The following is a 16,802-nucleotide window of genomic DNA, read 5'->3' on the forward strand; positions in this document are numbered from 1 at the left end:
CAAAGACATGATGAATACTGACAATGAACTTCAATTTCTTAGCTTTAGTCATTGCTGAGAAAAATCGATATCGCTACAGCCAAATTATCAAGGCGTCGCCTTAATCACTAGATGAATGGTTACTCCGTTGCGCCAAAACTCTCTTTTCGCGCGGGAACCGAACTTTTTTCAAGTATCCTATGTCCTTTCCCGGGACTCAAAGTATCCCCATACCCAGCAAAATCGGTACAGCGCTTTGGGCGTGATGTGGTGACACACAAACACTCTTTCGCATTCATAATATTAGTACTGATATTAGTTAATGAACTACAGATAGATGGTAGTTTCCGACCGAATATTTGGTTTTGGCTGCGTTCGGTAAATAATCACGCTGCATATAGGCTTGCCGGTTCACTTCCTGGACACGTCGAAATCGAACGAACTAACCATAATGTTCTATTTCATATTCATTATTGTTATCTATCTATACAGCCTACAGGGTGCAACAAAACTGAAGTGATAATACTTTAGGGCGTGTAAACTTCTTTAGTTCCTTTAAAGCGACTTTTTTCACCTTTGTATGGAAAAATTTATGACTAATGAGTAATGAGTATACATACGCTTGCCCATACAAATCACAAAAAAATCTCTTTCAGCGCTGCATTCTTTACTTACTTACTTTGTTTACTTTCACCGTAAACTTTATGGCTTATACATTATACGTGGGAATGCCATGCTTCGGCACAAATGGGCCGGCTCGACCGGAGAAATACCACGTTCTCACAGAAAACCGGCGTGAAACAGCGCTTGCGCTGTGTTTCGCCGAGTGAGTTTACCGGAGGCCCAATCCCCTACCCTATTCCCTTCCCTACTATCCCCTATTCCCTTTCCTACCCTCCCCTATTACCCTATTCCCTCTTAAAAGGCGGGCAACGCATTTGTAGCTCTTGCTGCTTGTTGCTGCTAGCTTTGATGCTGCGAGTGTCCATGGGCGACGGAAGTTGCTTTCCATCAGGTGACCCGCTTGCTCGTTTGCCCCCTTATTACAGAAATATATATATATATATATATATATATATATATATATATATATATATATATATATATATATATATATATATATATATACGTAGGTATACCGTATATGGGACACATACACACCCTAAAGTATTATCAGTTCTGTTACACCTTGTATGGGAATAAAAAATAAGTTTTGTTAGTCTCGGTAAAACTCGAGAACTGCTGAACTGCTGAAGCCGTGAAAAATTATTATTATATGTATTATACATGTATTATATAATAATAATTTTTTATCAATAATTTCATTTAAATAAAATTAAAAACCATTACATACAGATGCCTGGTGCGTGCTTCCAATTTAAAAAGAATTTATTACATTTTAACAATCTGTGCCCAAAATATACCTTTAGTTGTAGTTACAACCTAATACAACATTCTAACTACCTATCCTTATTTTTCGAATTGCTCCCGATAAGTTCCCGCTGCGCCCCAAAGATGTTTCCCAATAAAATACTTATTCACATCCGAACATATAAAATCCTCGGAGGAGGTATATGTTCATCGGCTGTGACTGTTAGGTGTCGGTTAAAAAACAAAGGTGCAGTTATATAATATAAGCTCGCACAGGGCGCAAAAAAGGCTATTTACGGCACTTTACATGAACTTCTTCAGTTTCTATAGCTTCAAGCTAGTCAAAATACTGCAGTATTCAGAGACATGAGTTCGATTTTTTTAAGATTATTAATTACAGGTAAGTAATAATCGTCTCTGAGTGCGGCAGTTAGTCTTGCAGTAATTTTCACTAACCTCTATCGGTTTCCTATGAACAAGTAATCATAAATGCTAAGTTCGTTTGCCACAGATAATATAGACTATGGTACAAGACCACCAAAGGATATTGGCTACCTTTCTACTGCGGAAGTACCTACACCTCCTACACATTTTTTTTTGCATTCACAAAATCACAAGCAAAATAATTAATAAATAGGTCAATCAAATCTTTGATCCTTGAATTTACACTTAACTCAGATACACCCCGACTTGGCCTTGGCCCACTAACCACTGCGAGCGCATCCAATGCAACGCGCAAAACACGCGGAAAGATTCAATTTAGATTCAATGTAACAGTATTAATATAATTTAATGATATAAGGGGCGGTTCTGACGACGCGACGACGAACTTTTAAAAAAGCTTGACCAGGTATAGCTGTAATCTTTAAATTCGGCAATTTTCCTTTAGTTGAAGCGTTAAAATATTTTAAACGTTAAGAGAGATAATATGTCACACACAAAAAGAAAGAATTTGCAGGCAACATCTATTCGTAAGTAGTTTAAAGATCGGGTTCGGCAAGTTTACTGCTTCGCTGCGTTACTCAATAAATGGTAAAAAATAATTAGTATTTCTGTTTTTTATAAACAAACTACATTTACAATTGACACTTTGAAATTATGTTAGCATGACAATTGACAAATAGTTAATTTTAAATTAAATATTTCCTTGCATATCTGATAACGCACCATGTGAAAGGAGCCTTAGCGTTATTATGAGCATTTCGCCCTTTCAGGGGCCACTGTTAATTGTTTTGGCAGAGCCGTGGCGGTTACACTAATGTGAAAACTACACTACACTTACTTTGAGATGTTTCAATGACGCATTTAAATTCGCGTAAACAATTTTAGGCCCTGGCGTCAAGACTCAAGGTACATTGTTTTTGAATCTGGGTCTTTCAAATGCAAACGATCTCCTTTAAAATATTACCATAAAAATTTCTTCATGGCTTCGAGCCGGATAAATAGTTTTTATTTTTATCAACTTCTCCCACGTTGTTTGTTAAAATATTATATTATTTTAACTTTTCAACGGCTACTTGTTAATTTAATGTGTTTGTGGTGCTTTTTATATGTTTGCAAAGTTTTTTTGGAGTGTTTCGATACCGAAACGCGTAAGTAATAGCATAATATCAAATTAATGATTTTTCATTATGATGTTAACATAGAGAACTGCACAAACAAGTAACAAAACCCGTCACAAGATATAATTTAACTGCAAGTATATATAATAAGTAAACAGTGGAACAACAAACAAAAAAATTAATGTTATCAATAAGTATTAACCCATCAAGCCCTATAAGCTCACCGAGAAAGATGGTCTATGCATCGGATGGGCATCTCAAAAGCCGGTCCCGCAATGCTCTCGCCAGTCGTGTCGCTCTTCGTCAAAAGGGTTCTTGTGTCAGCACTCAGCACATACACTTAGGCACTATAAAATCTCCTGCGTAGCAGGCTTGGTTTCAATGAAACTGGCTACTGTTACCAAAACCGATGTACGGGCAATGATATTCTTTACGTTTTTCATATATATTATTGTGTACGGGGCATTATTTGCACTGTGTTTTAGAAAGACAATTTGAGCCGGTTTTGAAAGACAGTTGCATGTCCCGCGCCTATTATAACGACTGCAGTCCGCCATTTGCATATAAATCGAACACGGGTATTTTGAATATCGAATACGTGTAACACGTCACTTTGTCACCCGCCTAAAATTTGGCGCATCATTTCAAATTGGAATCATTTTCGAAATTCGAACAGCCGAGTTGCTATAGCGTTTCCTGCACGAATCTATTTGAATTTCGAAGTTTGATATTTATGTAAATGGCCTGAAAATATCCTATTTTATGTAAAATACTAAGAATTAAGCATATTATTATTATTTATTGTTTCAATACCTATACAATGTGTCCCGATACCGGTGTTCGATCCTTTAATGTCATGATATATGGCATACTTTATTGACAAATTGGCTCTCAAATTTTTTCTCTGTCTCACGGTTGTTAAATGGCAGCCATTTTAGTTTTTGTCGTACTTTCACACTAAACTGACCAATTCTTCTCATGTAATAGTCCTATGAAGATAAAAAAGGTTTCATTTGATAGCTAAACTTATGGACTACGCTTACACAGACAATGTGTTATGAATTTCGTGGAATAAAACATAGAAAAACCAATGAAAAAATTTTCATTTTTTAATTAATGCCTTTTTTGCTACTTTTTTGTGAAAAATCTAGCGCATTCAACTGATTCTTTTTTATTATTTTAAAAAGATAGAAGAGATTTTTATCCTAAATAAATTCCTGTATTTCTTTGCTCCAAATCAAATAGTTTAGAAGCTACATTTTCTTATGAAATTTTGGTCAGATTAGTATGATCGAGTCAAAGATTTTTTTTTCTAAATTAAGAGAAAAAAAAATTTGAGAGCCAATTTGTCAATAAAATATGCCATACATTATAACACCACAACAGGTCGAACACCGGTGTTGTGGCACATTTTATATATATTATATCTTTAAATTAAAAGTTATTAAATCATTTTAAACTACTGTAGTGATTAGTAAATTAGAATGAGTTCAAACAACTATTCTATCGAATGTCAAGGCGCGTCAAGGTACGAGACACTGCCAAGAACGAGAGTACCCAGGTTAACGATATTTTAGACGGTTGCGCAATGTATGACCGCATCTACGAAATAAACTCATTAAACATAGTGACTCTTTTGACTTCCGCTATACATGTTTCCGGAAAACAGTGGGTTGACTGTATGTGAGTATATGGAAAATGTTTAATTTTACTTTTGGAAATTTTATACACTATAGCAGCGGATATTCTACTGCAAGAAAATGTAGTTTGCATGAAAAGTAGGTTTAATACTGTATCATACAGCTAAAGAGAAAAATAAAGGAGAATGGGCAAAAATGTATGAAAGCTGATATAAAATGTACTTTTTTTGTGTTTACAAAGAAATCCCCATATTTTCTTTGAACTTATTTATGGTTATAAAGAAGTTTAACGTTCAAAGAAGACCTTTCTGATGACATAATATGTATTGAATGTATTGCATGCATTGGGCAAATAGCTAAGTTATGAGATTTAGAAAAATCGAATATAGTAAGTTGTAAAAACTAAAATGTAAAGTCAACTAGCATGTAAAAGCTCCGGCTAAAAATGACTACTCAGTTATGAAATATAACTTCCTCCTATTTTGAAAGTCGGTTAAAATATTACAACGTTATCAAGCTATAAATATAATCAAATCAAATGAGCCTGGTGCTTATTTATCATAGTTATTTTGGATTTAGCTCAAAGACTGTCACCTTATTATAATATTCTTGGCTTATTATTGAGGAAGGTTGAGGAGAGTAAACGTGGGTAGCATACATTTTATTTTTAAGTTTTTATTAATAATGATTCTAAAATTAATTGATCTAGTTTCATTATTACTTAAGATATTAGAACTAGATACCTAGGTACTATTACAGGTCCTAAATTTCTTTCTGGAGAAGGGAAAAGGAAAATTATTAATTGTTTATGAAGAATTTTGGATACTTGTAAGAAGCTCATAATAATCCTCAGACCCCAATGGGCTAGTGTGCAAATTGAAATACTACAAGTAGAAGTGCATAGTATTAGTATCCATTTTTTTATATTTAAAAGCTGTAGATTTTTTTAGTTTGAACTTTGAACACACTAATCTCACGAACTACTGGACCGATTTAAGTGTTATTTAGCACTGATATAGAGTAGACTAGGGGCATGGATGTAGACCATTTTTTGAATGAACGATTCCCGGGAAATCCTTTGTTGACGCGGGCAGAACAGGGTGGAACATTTAGTATATTATATAATTCAGTGCGAATTATGGTGTCAGATTAGACCATAACTTAAGAGGAGCAGGTGATTATGATGAATATAATATTGGTAGTACAAAGTAGGTAGGTACTACGTACTACATCAAAGTGAAATATTCTAGCAATATAAGTGTCATAAAGCATGTGCTGAAAAATAAACGCCGTAGACATTCCTGCTAAACGCTATTTATGGCAGCTTAACACACTACCGCCTCCGATAAATATTTTTCATAATATAATGTTTAAATCGTTAACTGTATAAAATATATTATGTTATAAAACTTCTTGTTTCAAGGAGACAGGGTAAAATGATACTTTAGAAAATGTGTGGCGCAAGAAACTAAAATAAAAGCCATTACGAGATAAAAATTGGGACGCTAGACGCTTTAAAATATTTGTTTGAAATAAATCGGAAACAAAGAGTACGCATACAATTCTTAGTCCAAACGAGTGGACATCGCGAATGGGGTTATTGACATGTCAAACTATTTTCGTGGCGCCAAAATAAAAGCGCGCCACGGCGGAGGCGTTACGCTCATTACGCTCCGTATTACGCGACAATATTAAACTGTAATATGAAAACAATAAATTGCATCGTCGGCTTGCGGCCTGGGAAGATCTCGGATTACGTTTTGAGCAAAGGAACGTCTAAAATTACCCGGCGCACACTGGCGGGGCTCGTCGCCACACGCGCACACACGCTCGCCGCTATATCTATTATCAAAACATCCAGCGGATCACGTTACAGAGATCCGAGCGCGCTTCGAGTATCACGTTACCGACTTTAATGGCTGGAAAAGGCCTCGAAAACGTGATATTACACGCGTTTTATTGTGTATCGCTAAATGTAATTAATATTGTAACCGTATACTTTATAATTTATTCGTTTACCCCGCGTCTTTGGGTCGGACAGCGGACTTCGACATCGAGTTTATAAATACGACACTTCGAGTTGCCGAAGTTACAGTTCAATATGCGAAACTCTTCACATTAAACTCAAATATTGTATTTACCTTGATTTCCTCATCGTTTTCTTTTTTCACTTCCTTTGGCGACGGTGAACTTTTTTTGTCCATGGTTTTACCCACACAGATTCACAAGAGTCACACAAAATATTCAGCAGTTTCTTCGAGTTTCCATTTGGTATTGTAAGTTTGACGTGAGCGTAAACACGGGGAGGAACTCGACGCGATACAGAACCGACTCGCCGGACGAACGATGCTCAACTGAGTACTGAGTTCCATGCTACGAGCATCGAAGTCTCTGCAAGGGTGTGCCAAGTTGAGAGCTTTGTGGGCGGAGCTTTCATGTAGAGTTAGAGTTTTGGGCGGATTGAGCTTTTCTCTGTGAAAAACTTTGTTTTTTTTTTTGCTGTTTATTTTTTATTACAAGAGGGAGGTTGTTAATTTTACTTTTAGCTCGCTATTGGGTTTCTTATTTCGGGTGAAATGGATAATAGAGATTTGAGTTTCAGTTTAATTAATACCGTTTTTTAAATATTTCCTTGTAATCAATTAATTGTACCATTAAGAAAATTGATTTCTAGGCAGTTGACAGACCAACGTCATTTGGTCGGATCATGTTAATTCAATGTTAATTGTGATCTGTCGGCTGGGTTTAACTTATGTTGATACTAAACTACGTAGTACCATGGAGGAATAAATAATGTATGGCTAGTCTCTGGTAGTACTCTGCCTAGGATTTAGGAATCAACTTCTCTGATAGTACATAAATTAATAGGGATAATGACGAGGTCAATGATTAGCAGATTGTTTTAATAAAATAAAGATATAAAGGTAAAAAATAAGTGTTTCCAAAAATTCAGTTTGATAACTTTTGTATTTTTTTTTGTTATGAGCCTTCGAAGTTAGATAGATAAGTCGATTTTTTTTACAAAAATTAACTAAATATATGTAGTCCTTTAATTACCAAGAAGAAAAAAAATGTCATCATGCCTATTTATTTTTACTTTGTGTGTGTGTGTGTTTTGGTTGTTGGACCAATTTTGCCATCCTCCTTTAAATATGCACATTGCACCCCCAAAAGACGATATTATCGAGGAATATTGTTTGTTATGCCGCGGACGCACATGCGTAGTGCTTCGTGCTTAAAACGATACCATTGGACGATTTGCGTGTATCGTCGGCTACGAATAATAAAAACGAATTTTAACCGACTTTCCAAAAAACGAGGAGGTTATATTATGTTCGGCTGTGAATATTTTTTTTATTATTCGTAGTCCAATGGTATCGTCTCATAGCACGATAGACGCATGTGCGGCCGCGGCATCAATATGTTTAAACATATCTTAAAACTATTTAAGGTCCACCGCCTGGTTCTGTCATGTGACTTTTCCAACGTGCCAGACATGGACAAGCAGACTTTGTATTGTTATTCGCCGTAAAAGTATTTTTATTTTTACCTTGGAAATCGGTTTTAATTTTTTAAAAATAATTATTACTTCTACCGAGTGGCGAACAGACCGAACTAGTAAAATGTAATTCGACCGAGACAGTACAGTTTAAGGCGACGCCTCACGCCTTGATAATTTGGCTGTAGCGATATCGATTTTTCTCAGCAATGACTAAAGCTTAAGAAATTAAAGTTCATTGTCAGTATTCATCATGTCTTTGTCTTTGAATTACCCATAGCATAACACGATTGGTCAACTTTTATAACACATAATAATCAGTCAAAAAGACCTCTGTAAAAAAAGGGATTCCTATTTTGCCAACAGAGGAGAGTGATTTAAGATTCCAAAATTTGTACATAGATTGGTTCAAGCATACACTTTAATTTGCCCATAGCTTATATAAAATGTATTTATGGTTTTTAAATTACGCGACAAAAACCATTTTGTCGCTACATTTTTGCTATTCCATTGCTTGTTTTGCCGGCCGGGCCGGCCTCTCATAGACTAGACAATCTAAAACGTATCCAACACGGTTTTTTACTTTAACGCGGCGTCACCTAAATATTATGAAGTGGCTGTAGTCAAGTAACTTTTGCGTGCATGTTTTGAATGATAATCCATACTAATATTATAAATGCGAAAGTATCTCTGTCTGTCTGTCTGTCTGTCTCGCTTTCACGCCAAAACTACTGAACCGATTGCAATGAAATTTTGTACACAGTTATTCTAGAGTCTGAGAAAGGACATAGGCTACATTTTGATGTGGGAAAATATCTTATTTCCATGAAAATATCGATGAAAATGAATTCGCATTGCGCGTGGCCAGCGCTCATCCCGGGGGTCCTGGGTTCGAGTCCCGCAGGCGGAACAAAAAGTTTTCAATGTCTTGGATGTGTATTAAAATAATATTTCAAAAATCTTTAATGTATTAATTTATGTATAATATTATAAAAAATCCAGAAATATATCGATGCAATGAACATTTTAGTTCTAATACGATTCAACAGATGGCGTTTTAATTTTTACTTTATTGTAACATAGAACTAATCATACTTATTAGTTAGTATGTTTTTGTTTATAGTTTTTAATACGTTAGAATATTATGTTTAATAATATAATCACTTGGTATAATAATAATCAATCTATCTTATCTTATAGAACTCCTACTGCATTTCTAATATATGTGACAAGCTGACAACAGAAGGCGCTCTAAAATAAAGGAGTTTGAGTGTACCGTGTTGGCCTATATTCCATCCAGAAAATATATCAATGCAATCAACATTTTAATTCTCATATATGAAAACAGATGGCCTTTTATTTTTTACTTTATTATTGTAATTTGTAACAGAACTAATCATACCTACTTTACTATATAATATTGTTTTTATTCATAACTAGCTGTTGCCCGCGACTTCGTCCGCGTGGACTTTAGTTTATAGCGCGCGGTGTCAACAAAATTTGTACACTAATAAAACACACTTTTCTTGCACATTTCCACCAAGAACCGACAGTACAATCAATTACGTATAACAAAATTTGTGTCAAATTTAAAAACTTTTTAAAACCCTGGTAAGTGGTACCCCTCTTAGGGCCGCGCTACACCGATATGGCAGCGCTAAAAGTGCTCGCCTCGCCGCTGCCATTCCGGTGTAGCGCGGCCCTTAATTAATCAAAATACCCAAAAACAGCTGTGCAGTGTGCACATAATCTATACTAATATTATAAATGCGAAAGTATCTCTGTCTGTCTGTCTGTCTGTCTGTCAGTCTCGCTTTCACGCCAAACGCCAAAAGTATCTCTGTCTGTCTGTCTGTCAGTCTCGCTTTCACGCCGAACGCCAAAACTACCGAACCGATTGTAATGAAATTTTGTATACAGATTATCTAAAGCCTGAGAAAGGACATAGGCTACTTTTTTAAAAAGGGTTGTAAGGGGATGAAAATGTGTAAATTAGTTCAAATTAAGTTAGTTCCAACAATTCATAATAGATGGCGCCGTGCGTCTTCTACATCGCGCTGACGCTTGCTCAAAGTCTTCCTATAAGACGTGGTATCATCTTACATTTAAGTTTCGATTTTTTTCGATTGTTATATCTATTCTACGGTATTAAATAACTCAGTACTTTATCTGTGCAGTGACGTAACCTTAAATCTATCAATGATAAATAGTTTATGGGTAAAGTTGTGTAATTAGAGGGCTAAATAAGATTTAAAATTTGGCATAAAATATAAAGTTTAATATAAAAAAATGAAATACTTATTGTGTGCACACTGCACAGCTGTATTGATTTAAGGGGTACCAGGGTTTTTTTTATAAAAGCTTTTGACACCAATTTTGTTGACATCGCGCGCTATAAACTGAAGTCCACGCGGACGAAGTCGCGGGCAACAGCTAGTAATTTATAATTATGACACTCATATCAAATTAAGGAATAAGGTATATGATCGAGATTATTTCCTATTGCTGTAATCGTAATTTAAAAAAAATGTAAAATTTTACTAACTTTCGTGGCACTATTTTTGTGGATTTTCACCCATGAAAGTTACCTAATACCTAGTGACCTGCAAAAGCTACGTAGGCTATTTTGTACAACGTTTTCCTATATGAATTGACTATAGCTATGATTTTGGCACCCTGAACTCATTTTTCACTCTACAAACTTTTTTTTAGAAAAACAAAACATATTATGTGACTTTAAATCAATCTACCTTCTCATCTTTTCCCCAAATATATCGTGTCTGCTTTTAATCTAGTGGATTTAACTGAATATCAGTATTTTACATGAACAACTGACATTACATCCTCAATCCAAATGCAATGCGATACGATACTCAGACTTATCTTATATTACTTATCCTCACCTCATATATATGTCGCAGGCAGATTGTATATTTAGCGGTATTACATTACGGCTAGCCATTTTAAAAAACGGCACCGTTTTGTAATGCGGCGTGTCAACGTTTAGCCGGATTGTAATTGCGATACGTTCTTCAATAAGGCGGCCCACGTTTAGCCGCATCGTACTCCTACGTAAGTTATAGGGTGACCATGATTGCAAAATAAAACAATGCTGCAATGAGTGGCCTATACTTCATTAAATTTTGGCAAGCACTCAGAGAATAGGCAAAAAAATTCTGGATTTATTTTTTGTTTTGGCGGGGTCTGCGCCCTCCGAGCCCCCCTTTTGTTTTATGACGGTCGCCGGCTGCTGCCGCAACACGCTCGCTTCGCTCGCTCGGCTCCCTCTGTGTTGTGGTCTAAGTTCTAACCTAACCTAACCTACTTGTTTAAAAAAAAAAAGTGTCCATGGCGTGATGGACTACAATTATTCAAAATTTATAATATTATTTCAATTATCCTTGGTGCGAAAAATCTAAATTATAAAATAACAAAAAAAGGATATGGACGAACAGTCCATAGACGGCCCCAATTTTAATAATAAAAAAAAACCTACTTTTGTACTTTCTGGATTGTGTTTGTTTTTGTTTTGGCGGGGAGCTGCGCCCCGAGCCCCCGCTTCGGTATCCGTGGTAAGTTGGCCTCCTGTTAAGTCTTTATTAATTAATAAAATAAATAAATTAATAATGAAATGAAATAAAATACTGAAATGTTTTCTCTGCTGACCGAATGTGCAGAGTGCCGAGTGACTGTTTATTTTGCAGATACATAATAAAACTCGCTGCCAGTTATGTGTTTAAATTGCTGACCATTGTCATGATTATTTACAGAATACGTGATTTTAATAGTTCAAGTGATGAGAATCCGTAAACACACGTAAAAAGCTATGCAATTTTTATAGCCAAATTATTAATTGATGTGACATTTTTAGCACTAATGCCTTATATAGCAAGAATAAGGGATTAATAAACTTATTAATTATCTTTTTAGCTTACAAAAATACCGATTGAAAAGCCCAAAAAACGTTGTTCAAAACTTACACGTGTTTGAAGCATTCTTTGGCCATTTTTATGGTTTATTATTTAGCGGAACCACAAAACTCAACAATACCTATCTAGCATTACATGAAATATGTAGACCGACTCCTTTGTTATGTTCTAGTAAGTAGGACATAACATTACACGCTTTTGACGCTTATATTATACACCGATATAAGGCTCTCTCCAGTCTATAGTACCTCAATGATTGGGTGCATCCACTATGGAGCGATCGGCTGACTCTCGGGAAATTTTATACTAATTTTATGAAATTGAGAGCATACCCAAAAAAATTTTTTAGTTACTTTAGAATGAGTGTCAAAAGTACTCTAGTATTTTAGAAACTCATTGCTGCAAGTACACACAAACTCACGCAGTGGCGGTCGAGTGGCAACTGGCCGGTCGGCAACTTTTTTGTTGCCCGTGCGCGCACTTGCATAGAAACCAATAGGGAAGGAGACAGTTGCGTCCCGGGCTCTGGGCAACGAAAAAGTTGCCCAGAGTTGCGTCGCTACGTGCGCACACTTTCATACTAGTTCCTAGACTTCATCAAGAGACAAATAAATCGCAGAGCAACTAAGTTGCCCGTGCGCGCATACCCTTACTTGACACTGGTCATCACTGATCTCCATTATACACAGTGCTGGCCATGGTTAAGAAGCCGAGCGCCATATTATGAAAAAAAAAATGTGATCCGAATGTCAAAGTCAGTGTCACAATCAGCTGTTCATTGTTAAAAAGTAAAAAAACGATTCTGTAGCCCCCCCAATGTAGCCATAAATTTTATTAATTTTATTAATTTATATAGTAAAATATGTCCACTAGTTAATATTGTGCAGTGAAGCGAATGTTTGCAAAGGAGATTAATAAGAGGATAACCTCGAAATAACGAAAATGGCGACGAAATTACCAAAAACTGCGTTGAGTCTCAAACAGGTCAGTATTTCTAATATAAAAATAGTATATATGTATGATAAACCTAGGAATAAATTGTATAAATACCTTTAACCTAACTACTTAATGGTAACCTAACTATCGTAACTATTTCTTCACTCAAATATTTTATTTTTCAGTTCATGATACGACAAGAAGTACTTAAATTATACCGAGAAATATTTAGAACAATAAGGAAAGTGCCTGATAAAACAACTCAGCAAGAACTCAAGGAATGGGCTCGATCAGACTTTAAAAATAATAAACATAATACAGACGAACATGCCATCAAATCAATGTTGCATATTGGGAAAAAATCTTTGAAGGACTTACAAAAATCCTTAGCACTGAGTGAAAGCTAGCTTTAGATAATGTTGGTATTTCTATTTTTTGGTAATAGTGTAAATAAATTATTTTAGATTACATGTTTTTGTTTTACGATTAACATGAAATTGGTAAAATCAAAACATAAAGTATACAAACATATTTTATTACAAAATCAGCTATATACATTGTCAGTACTGTATTTACAAATTATAATTACTAAGGCTAAAATCTTCTGCTTATAAAATTGTCTACAACTAAAACTTATTAGACTAAAATTGACTATATAAAATTAACAAAACATAATAAGGTAACATTTAAAGTTTGTTGTTCACCACCAATAAATTCTATTCACCGTCCAGAAATATTGTTTTATAGAATAAATACATTAGTATTGGATATGTTAGTCCAGTTCCAACTACAACGGTAAAAACTGTGAAGAAAGTTACAAAATCTCCATTCTTATTGAAATATTTTGCAATTGTCTGTATTATATTCCGGGCAATGTGATGCCCATCTGTGCCATAACATGGTAGGACATTTAAAAACCCTATTCCCATTGAGAATATAAATATATACCGTAAAAGTTTCTCAAATTCAGTCGGGGAAAAGAAAGAGAGCACAGACAATCTTGGAAAATATTGATCAACAAATACTGTTTTGTGAACGTCATATGGAACTCCTAAATACAATACTGCATTGTTGTCTTCTCGCTCTATTATGATTAGGTAGGTATGGTTGTTTAAAGATGGCCTTAGACAATGCATGTTTCTAGGGCAGACATAGCCATTTGGCTCTGTGCACTTAATTAGCTTATGTTTGACCATGTCTCGGGGTTTCAAACAAGAATATTGTCCTGGCAACACTGAATCTATTGCCAGTTTGGGCTCCATGTACTCAAAACAGAAACTAAAAATGTCATCTTTTCTGCAGCATTCTACAACATCGTTCTCTTTGATAGTTTCCATCATTATTTCATCATTTTGTGCAATATATTCCGCGCTTGTGCAAATGCCGAATCTGTCGTGAGCCACATGGAGACAGTAGGACCAGTCATTATAATTTTTGACTGGGCAATCATTGATAGACCTTATAATATCACCCTCCTCCAAGCCTCTGGCTTCCTTCAATGGTGAATCATCAGAAAATCCCGTCACCCTCACTCCAACTTCTGTTTGGTAAGCAATACTGAATAACACCGGAGCAGAGAAAAACAACAGTAGTGCTAAAAATGCAAGAGTGATATTGTGCCACACCCCAGCACAGTATATTTTAAGCCTTTTCATAACAGGCAGACTGTTCAGGTGTTCAGTATTCAATTCCACAAATGCTATAGGTACAATAGCAAATACGTAAAGGCCGACTGACACAAGTTGAACATCCTCCTGTGCCGCAGCTGCAGCATGACCAAGCTCGTGGAAAATAGAACTCATGCCTATTGACAGGAAGTAGACCCAAAAGTCGGACGCCGGTACATTAATGCCAGGGACCATCGCCTTCACTTCTGGCACACTGTTCAACTGTATAGTCTCATAGAAGTGCTCGAATATAAATGAAAGCAACGTCCAAATAGCGAATGGGAGGAATATAGCTATGGTAAACATGTAGCCGAAGCTAAACCATTTCCGTAAAATTCTATTCAGATTTTTGCTCCATCGGTAAATACATCGATTGAATGCGGCTGTTTTCCATGAGAAATTCAGTATTCCCACTTTTAAGCCCGTTCCTTCTAAGAATGCATAATACGGGTAGTGCAGGCAGCTCTGAAAATGTGAAACGAAAATATTAGCACAATATCTACCCAGTTTGTTTATGTTGAAATACTGCAGATACTGCAGAACTCGACTCACCTTAAAGAATGAGTCGAAAAACCAAATAATGACATAAAATGTTAGCACAAATGTGCAGAGAATGTAAAAAGTCATCGTTGTTAATTAATTAATTCATTATTAATTTCATTTTAAATAGATTAAATAGAAAACCCAAAATTATTAAGACCGGCAATTCACAATGCAGCAGCCAGCAATCGATTTTTGCAATTTTTTTTATGACTGTCAATGTCATTTTTTCTATGACATTGACAATGATAAGTTTTATTTTTATTTTTTAGGGTTCCATACAAAAAACACAATTTTTTGCCTATTTTTGCTCCGTATCGGTACGGAACCCTTCGTGCGCACTTGGCCGATTTTTTATGCATTGTGTTTATTGGTTTAAGCATTTACGAAATACAGTCTGTCAAGAAACTGAAGAAATTAAAAAGTGGTAATATCGTAGTGTCATCCCTTTCAAATCAATCTAAGTAAAAGGGATGACACTACGATGTTGCTACTTTTTAATTTCTTCACTTTTTGACAGACTGTACATTTCGTCTTAAAGCTGCTAATCTATTTTATAATAAGGTAAATGACTAGTAGATTGGACAGAACCAGTCATTGGAAAAAGCACAAAAACAATATTTATTAATGTTGCTTTAAAAATTTCCTGTTTTTAGAGTAAAAGAACGGCTGTTTTTAAATAAAAATAGTCAGATTTTAAAGCAACATTAAATAATATAAATAAGGTATTTTTGTGCTTTTTCCAATGACTAGTACTGTCCAATCTACTAGTCATTTACCCTAAATTACGAAATACGAACACGGAAGTCGGAATATAGTATTATAGTAGAGGAGGGGAGGGTGCGATTTTTTACCTGCACAAATTTAGCACCCCATCAAAGGATTTTTGAAATCAAAATGACCTTAATCGATAGGTCTACGTTAGGTCCGTATAGGTCCACCATAGTTTTCGTTAGGTCCCCTATAGTTTTTTAATAAATAATTTTTTAAATTTTGCAAAAAAAAATGGTATCTTACCACCTCATCTAAACCGAAACTGATTATTTTTTATATTATTGCATTCTTTATCGTTAGGTCTGTATAGGTCCACAATAATTTTTGTTAGGTCGCCTATAGTTTTTTAATTAATATTTTCTAAATTTTGCAAAAAAAAATTAACAATAATATGATGCTAAGAAAAAAAACAATAGATTTATGTTGTTAAAAGTAGTCAAAAAGGTCATTTTTCCGAAAACATTTTCTCTTTTTATTTACCAAAGCTGCGTGAGTAACGTACAAACATCACTGGGTTGATTAATTTTACTAGATTAATTTACTTGGTGCGTTGAGCGCATATGCGCCGCGAATAAAAATAATCAAATGAATAATATAAAAGCAAAACCTATAGAGCAATACTGACCTAACGATAAAGAATGCAAAAATATAAAAATTAATCAGTTTTGGTATAGATGAGATGCTAAGATGCAATTTTTTTTGCAAAATTTAAAAAAATATTTATTAAAAAACTATAGGGGACCTAACGAAAATTATGGTGGACCTATACGGACCTAACGTAGACCTATCGATTAAGGTCATTTTGATTTCAAAAATCCTTCGATGGGGTGCTAAATTTGTGCAGGTATACTAAACAATAAACATCCTTAACAATATCTTAATCTGACAGATCCGACGATATTTCA

The 16,802-nt window shown here is 35.1% G+C and overlaps 3 protein-coding genes across 3 annotated transcripts in view; 1 reads left to right on the forward strand and 2 right to left on the reverse strand.

Moving 5' to 3' along the window:
* Positions 1–6,891, reverse strand: part of LOC121733525 (sine oculis-binding protein homolog) — a 39,985-nt gene extending 33,094 nt beyond the window's left edge. Inside the window, exon 1 of the mRNA XM_042123795.1 lies at positions 6,694–6,891. Within this exon, the coding sequence (XP_041979729.1) occupies positions 6,694–6,756 (63 nt within the window). The 5' untranslated portion in view covers positions 6,757–6,891. The remainder of the gene's footprint in view (positions 1–6,693) is intronic.
* Positions 6,892–12,775: 5,884 nt separating this feature from the next.
* On the forward strand, positions 12,776–13,384 carry LOC121733764 (LYR motif-containing protein 2). Its single transcript, XM_042124114.1, has 2 exons — positions 12,776–12,964; positions 13,102–13,384. The coding sequence occupies exons 1-2, from the start codon at positions 12,923–12,925 to the stop codon at positions 13,321–13,323; spliced, it is 264 nt and encodes an 87-aa protein (XP_041980048.1). The 5' UTR covers positions 12,776–12,922; the 3' UTR covers positions 13,324–13,384.
* A 125-nt stretch (positions 13,385–13,509) lies between these two features.
* Positions 13,510–15,249, reverse strand: LOC121733763 (membrane-bound transcription factor site-2 protease). Its single transcript, XM_042124112.1, has 2 exons — positions 15,136–15,249; positions 13,510–15,048 (listed from the first exon to the last, which is right to left on the reverse strand). Exons 1-2 carry the CDS (start codon positions 15,208–15,210, stop codon positions 13,633–13,635), a joined length of 1,491 nt encoding a protein of 496 aa, XP_041980046.1. The 5' UTR covers positions 15,211–15,249; the 3' UTR covers positions 13,510–13,632.
* Between the last annotated feature and the right edge of the window lie 1,553 nt (positions 15,250–16,802).

Source organism: Aricia agestis, chromosome 14, assembly GCF_905147365.1.
Source record: "Aricia agestis chromosome 14, ilAriAges1.1, whole genome shotgun sequence".
Classification (NCBI taxonomy): domain Eukaryota; kingdom Metazoa; phylum Arthropoda; class Insecta; order Lepidoptera; family Lycaenidae; genus Aricia; species Aricia agestis.

Excerpts from the sequence above, each read along its gene's own strand:
- LOC121733764 (XM_042124114.1), top strand. The coding sequence starts at position 12,923 with ATGGCGACGAAATTACCAAAAACTGCGTTGAGTCTCAAACAG. Across the intron at positions 12,965-13,101 it reads CTGCGTTGAGTCTCAAACAG|TTCATGATACGACAAGAAGT; the intron begins GTCAGTATTTCT and ends TTTATTTTTCAG.
- LOC121733763 (XM_042124112.1), bottom strand. The coding sequence starts at position 15,210 with ATGACTTTTTACATTCTCTGCACATTTGTGCTAACATTTTATGTCATT. Across the intron at positions 15,049-15,135 it reads TTTTCGACTCATTCTTTAAG|AGCTGCCTGCACTACCCGTA; the intron begins GTGAGTCGAGTT and ends TCACATTTTCAG.